This window comes from Silene latifolia, chromosome 3 (assembly GCF_048544455.1).
Source record: "Silene latifolia isolate original U9 population chromosome 3, ASM4854445v1, whole genome shotgun sequence".
NCBI lineage: Eukaryota > Viridiplantae > Streptophyta > Magnoliopsida > Caryophyllales > Caryophyllaceae > Silene > Silene latifolia.
In genome coordinates, this window is record NC_133528.1 from 32,046,051 (window position 1) to 32,052,019 (window position 5,969).

At 41.3% G+C, this 5,969-nt stretch overlaps 1 protein-coding gene across 1 annotated transcript; it reads right to left on the reverse strand.

Annotated features, from left to right (window-relative positions):
- Window positions 1-1,996: 1,996 nt before the first annotated feature.
- On the reverse strand, window positions 1,997-2,434 carry LOC141648910 (uncharacterized). Its single transcript, XM_074457617.1, has one exon. It carries the CDS (start codon window positions 2,432-2,434, stop codon window positions 1,997-1,999), a length of 438 nt encoding a protein of 145 aa, XP_074313718.1.
- Window positions 2,435-5,969: the final 3,535 nt, after the last annotated feature.

Below are 5,969 nucleotides of genomic sequence, written 5' to 3' on the forward strand. Positions count from 1 at the left end.
GTTTTAATTTTAAAAAGCATGCATGTCTTTTGATGTCCTTTATTATCTCGCAAAGACTTTTAGAAAGTTTCTGTAATTTGTGCTTTTTTTTCATCATCAAAATATTCTTGTTATCAGTTCCCTTTTTAACCCCTTTCTGACTGTTATATCAACTATATGTCTTATAAGAGTTTTTCCTTAGGCCCCTCTTATTCTAAAGAGTGTTCTTATCCTCACCTTACCCTTCTCTTCTCAACCTTAAACGGTTATGGTCTACCCGTACCCAGCACTGTGTCACCATCAATATTCACACATATTGTTACCCTCTCCTCTCGGGGTTTGTCGATTTCATCTTCTAGTGGCATGTGTCACCATCATTAGAAAAGCATCATCCACATTTTGCGGAGCTGTCCCTCGTTTCACAATGTGTAGAGTTCTTATCAGCTACCGCTTACCTTTTACTTCTTTAATTTGATCTCCAGCGGCCTAGACCCTTTCAAAACCTCAATCACTCCGACTCGGCTCGATTTATTACTATGCTTTTTTCTCCTTCATCACTTGGTGGTTTTTGGTCAACTCGGTGTTCCGCAATGACTTTGTTTTACTCATTTTCATTACTCTTCTGGGTCTCTTGCCAACACTCTTGAAGCCCGCCATGAAAGACATGTCAACACAATCTATTTGACCTCTTCTAATTCCCTTGACACAAAATCAATATAGTCGTCTCCTTTTGTGCTACTTCTCTTTAAGTGGGTATTGGTTAGGTTGCCCGTGATCATTTAGAGCAGTAGTATGTTAGAAAGATAGACTTTCTAATATACCGCTTTTACCCATTTGGAGTGAACTACTTGCCATTTTCTGGTATAAGTTTTGTGATAACAAAAATAACTTTCAAAAAAACTAAACAATTCTTACATTTCTTAATAGCTTATTTTATATTTTAATAATTCGAACCACTTAACAACCAAAATTGAAAATACATTCAAGCTTTATTAGGTACCCAAATTGGTGGAACTAAAATCACAATCACCAACACCCAAATCAAAATTTAGTCAAACTTAAGACATACAAATTATAAATTTTTAAACATAAAAATGAACATAAACTCTCACATAAAGTACACTCATAATGATAATATTTTATAAAATAGTTTTAGTTCGATCCTACATTACATTATTATGGACATTTTATATAATAGAGTACATTACATACAAAAGATATATAATAATTCTAAATATTTATAAAAAGCGGGTGTAAGTTATATACCTTAATAAAACTACAACAAAATATCATAATATGACTATTTTTTTTTATGAGACCTGACCCGCTATCTCATTGTAAACATTATAGCTTGAACATATGGCTGTTAAGACCCCATGGTAGAGACGACAATTGAGGCTAAAACTGAATTGACTCGGAGGAAAAATATCCGATTCAAATCCTGTTTTTAAAACTCCATATCGGATCCACCACTCGAAATCCAAGTCCGCTAAATAAACCAAACTAAATCCATTACAGATTCACTCATATCCAAACTTGATCATGTCAATTAGAATTTCAATTTCAATAATTGTTATATTCTCCCTCTGTCCTGTTCATTTGATGTCATTTTTCATATTTGGGTGTCTCAGTGAGTTGTTGTCCTTTTTATTTTAAGAATGAACTTGATGAACAATTTGATCATTCACACTCAATTTGTTCCACTTGTCATTTAGTAATTGACTCCTTCCTCTTTTCTTGGTCTTTGTGCCAAAAATATAGAACAACAATTGACGGGGACGGAGGGTATATATGTTTGTGTTTTTTGTGATTCTTTTGTTGTTGATCGTAACTCAAAATGACTCTTTAATTTCGTATTTATTTTCATAATAAATGTATTCAATTTGTCTTAATTATGATTCGAACCTATCTTATTACCATTATTACCATTTTTTTCTTTAATTGATTATCTTACTCTCTCCATTAATGTACGCATGTTTCACCATTTTTTTTTTTTTTGAATGGATAGAGCACTTCATTAAATTAAATTAGCAGAGTCCAACTCCACAAAGGGAGCAACACGCTCCGGAAACGACCCTACCCAAAACCGTGTCGAAAAATCTAACGGTAAAAGGTGAGCCATCTCGTGAGCAACAACATTCCCGTCTCTACGGGTAAAACTAAAAATGACAGAAGAAAAAGAGCTAGCAAGATCGAATACGACTTTTCCAACACGACCAAAGTAATTTGCAGGGAAGCTTTTCAGTCGGAGCATAGTAATCAAGGCCAGACAATCCGACTCCAAGATAACTTGTTGAAGACCCATATGCCTCGCGGTAATCAACCCGAATTCAGCAGCCATAGCCTCAGCAATATCCGGGCACCACCTTTCTCGCACTTGTTTCACTCCACTCCGCTCCACACACCCCTGAGTATCCCGTATCACCAGCCCAAAACCACACCCCATCTCTCCCATAATCGCAGCATCTACATTGATCTTCCAAAAGCCATCCGTAGGTGGTCTCCAAACAATTCGTTCCCTGGCATTCTCGTGGTGATCAGAAACACAGGAAGGTTGAGCCTTTGTCCACGCCTCCCAAAAACTCTATGCTTGCTCCAACACCAATCGTGGCTCTATCCTAGAATCCCCATGGTAAGCTTTATTTCGATAAGTCCAACAAGCCCATAAGGTGACTAAACAGCGGTTCAACTCTTCCCCGTGCATCCTCCTCATAACTCCATCAACCCAATCCACCAAACTACCCCCCACACCAGCCGAGATGGCCTCTTCTTCAAAACGTCCAATCTCCCATAAACGCAGAGCAAACGGGCAGTCCAGGAGAGCATGGGTATCTGTTTCAACAGCATTTAGACATCTCAGACAAGTCGGGTCAGCCGCATCTACACGTTTGTGAATATTAAACCCGCAAGGCAGAGCCCCTTTACATGCTCTCCAAACGAAGTTTCTGACTTTCGGAGGTAACTTGAGCTTCCAAATTTTTCACCATAACGTAGAGCTCGTACTCGAACTTCCACCTCCCTGTGCAATGCGCTTTTGCTCACAAATAAAATGATACCCGGATTTAACCGAATATGAACCATCCTTAGTATGAGCCCAAACAAGTTTGTCCTCCTCCTGCAAAGAGACAATCGGGATTCGAAGAATATCACGAACCTCAAAATCATACAAGTGATTACGCAGAAGTTCTTCATTCCACACTTTCGGTTCTCCTATCCACCAATCAGCTACCTTGCTCTCATTCAGGCCGCTAATTGGGGAGATAAGTTTAGCAGCATCCCCAATACACCACGCATCCTGCCAAAACCGAACTTTACAGCCATTTCCAAGGAGCCATCGACTGCCCTGTTTTAAGAGTGGAAGGGCGTCCATTAGACTACGCCAGACAAAGGAAGGATGGTGACCTAGTTGAGCCGTTAGAATATCGCCCGACGGATAATAGCGAGCAGCTAAAACCCTCGCAACCAGTGAGTGTGGCCTATCATAGAGGCGCCATAGCTGCTTCAAAAGCATTGCAAGATTGAACGATTCAAAATTCCGATACCCCAAACCACCATCCTGCTTTGATCGACACATCCTTTCCCAAGCAACCCAATAAATTTGACGCTTCTCACCACTATGTCCCCACCAAAATCTAGCTAAAGCTCCCTCGATATTAGAACATAGCGTGGTCGGAAACTTAAATAATCCCATATGATAGGTAGGAATCGATTGGGCAATGGCCTTTATGAGGATTTCTCTACCCGAATACAAGAGTAATTTTTCCTTCCAACCCTTGAGTTTCTTCCAAATTCGTTCCTTTAACGGATTGAATGCCGCTGATTTATTTCGGCCCACAACAGTCGGTAATCCCAGGTACTTCCCAGGGGAAGGTACAATATTCGCATTCAACACCGCCAAAACCGAGTGCTTAGCCGAATCATTTGTACTTGGGCTGAAAAAAAGCTCAGATTTTTGTAAATTAAGTCGCTGTCCAGAGGCCTCTTGGTACAAATCGAGAACACTTTTAATGGATTCCGCATTTTTCTTGTCCGAACGACAAAGGATCAGAGAATCATCAGCGAAAAAAAGGTGTGATAAACTGGGTGCTCCACGACAAATTTTAACTCCCCGTAAATTATTCCGTTCCACCTCCCTTGAAATAAGTTGAGAGAAAACATTTGCACATAAAATAAATAGATACGGAGAATACGGGTCACCTTGTCGAAGTCCCCGTCTAGGACGTATGAAATCAGTAGGCACACCATTAATCAGAATCGCCGATCGAACCGTTCGAACACAATTCATCGACATTTCCACCCATTTAGGTGCAAAACCCATTTTAACTAAAACCCGCTCCAAAAAGCTCCACTCCACCCTATCGTAGGCCTTACTCATATCTAATTTTAACGACATATAGCCCTTCTGCCCATTATTATGCGATTTTATGAAGTGAAAACATTCAAAAGCCATTATAGCATTATCAGATATGAGACGGCCCGGAATAAACGCACTTTGCTCCACCTCAACCAAATCATCCAAGAAAACTTTGAGCCTGCCAACTAAGACCTTGGAAATAAGCTTGTATAAAACGTTACACAAAGCAATGGGTCGGAAATTACTCAAATCAGTCGCATGTTTTACTTTCGGAATCAAAACGATATGGTTGTTATTTATAGCCGTCATGTCCTCCCTCCCTTCCAGACAATCTATAACAAATTTAGAGACATCATGTCCAATTATGTGCCAATGCTTCTGGAAGAAATTAGCATTCAAACCATCCGGCCCCGGTGCCTTACTCGGCTTCATTTGAAATAAAGCCCCACGCACTTCCTCCATAGAAAACGGCTTTGTTAGCTCCATATTCATTTCCGCAGTAACACAAGGATTAATGCACGTTAAAGCTTCTTCCATCCTTGATGGCCCAGCTGAAGAGAACAAATTATCAAAAAAATCCACAGCTAAAGAACGCATTTGCCCTTCATCCGTTACCCAATTGCCAGCCTCGTCCTTTAAACGAGTGATATTATTTCTCCGCTTCCTATTAGACGCCCGGAGATGAAAGAACCTTGTATTTTTATCGCCTTCCGCAAGGTAACTAACCCGTGATCGTTGCCGCCAAAAGACCTCCTCTGCCAATAACAATTCATCTAATTTCGTACAAGTATCCTTTCGTTCAGTAACCATAATAGGATCATGAGGGCAAGTGTTCAGGAAATGCAACCGGTCCCTTGTCTCATCTATCCGTTTACGTAAATGCCCAAACTGAATTCTACTCCACGCCTCTAACTTCCTCGAACAATGTTGCAACTTAGCTAACGCTATATGTCCCCTACTCGTATAAACTCCCGCAGCCCAGGCTTCACGGACAACCTTCTCACATTCTTCACTAGTTGTCCACATGTCCTCAAAACGAAACCGCCTGCCCTTCGTAGTTTGAATGGTAGTAGACAAAGTTAGCTTGATAGGAGCGTGATCGGACTTATCGAACTCCAAATGATGCAGAGAAACCGATGGGCATGTTTCCAAGAAGGAAGGAGAAACAAGCGCCCGGTGGAATTGATATCCTCGTCTGCCCATCATATTGATGTTGTTGTTAAGGGGCTCTTTAATGTAGATGTGTGGCGCCTTACGGGGTTTTATGGGTGGTCTCATAATGAGGAGAAGTGGAAATCTTGGCAACTTATGAGGGAGTTAAAAGATATGTCGCCTTTGCCGTGGGTTGTAATCGGGGGACCTACGGGGTCTGTCGTAGAGGCATTGGAGGAGGAGGATGATCCGGGAGGAGCGGAAGTGATCGGGGAGGCTGCTGGAGCCGAGATGGTGGTAGAGGATGCTTCCGTAGAGGAGGATAGGCGGTTGACGTGGCCGGCCTGTCCTTTTCATTGTGTCTCATAGACAGGATGCATGGCTGATGATTGGAGGTCAACACCGGGGTGGTGCGCCGCATCATGGTTCTTGGCCTCCTTATCATCCAAAGTCTGCCAGACACTGTCTTCTTTTATGTCGTGGA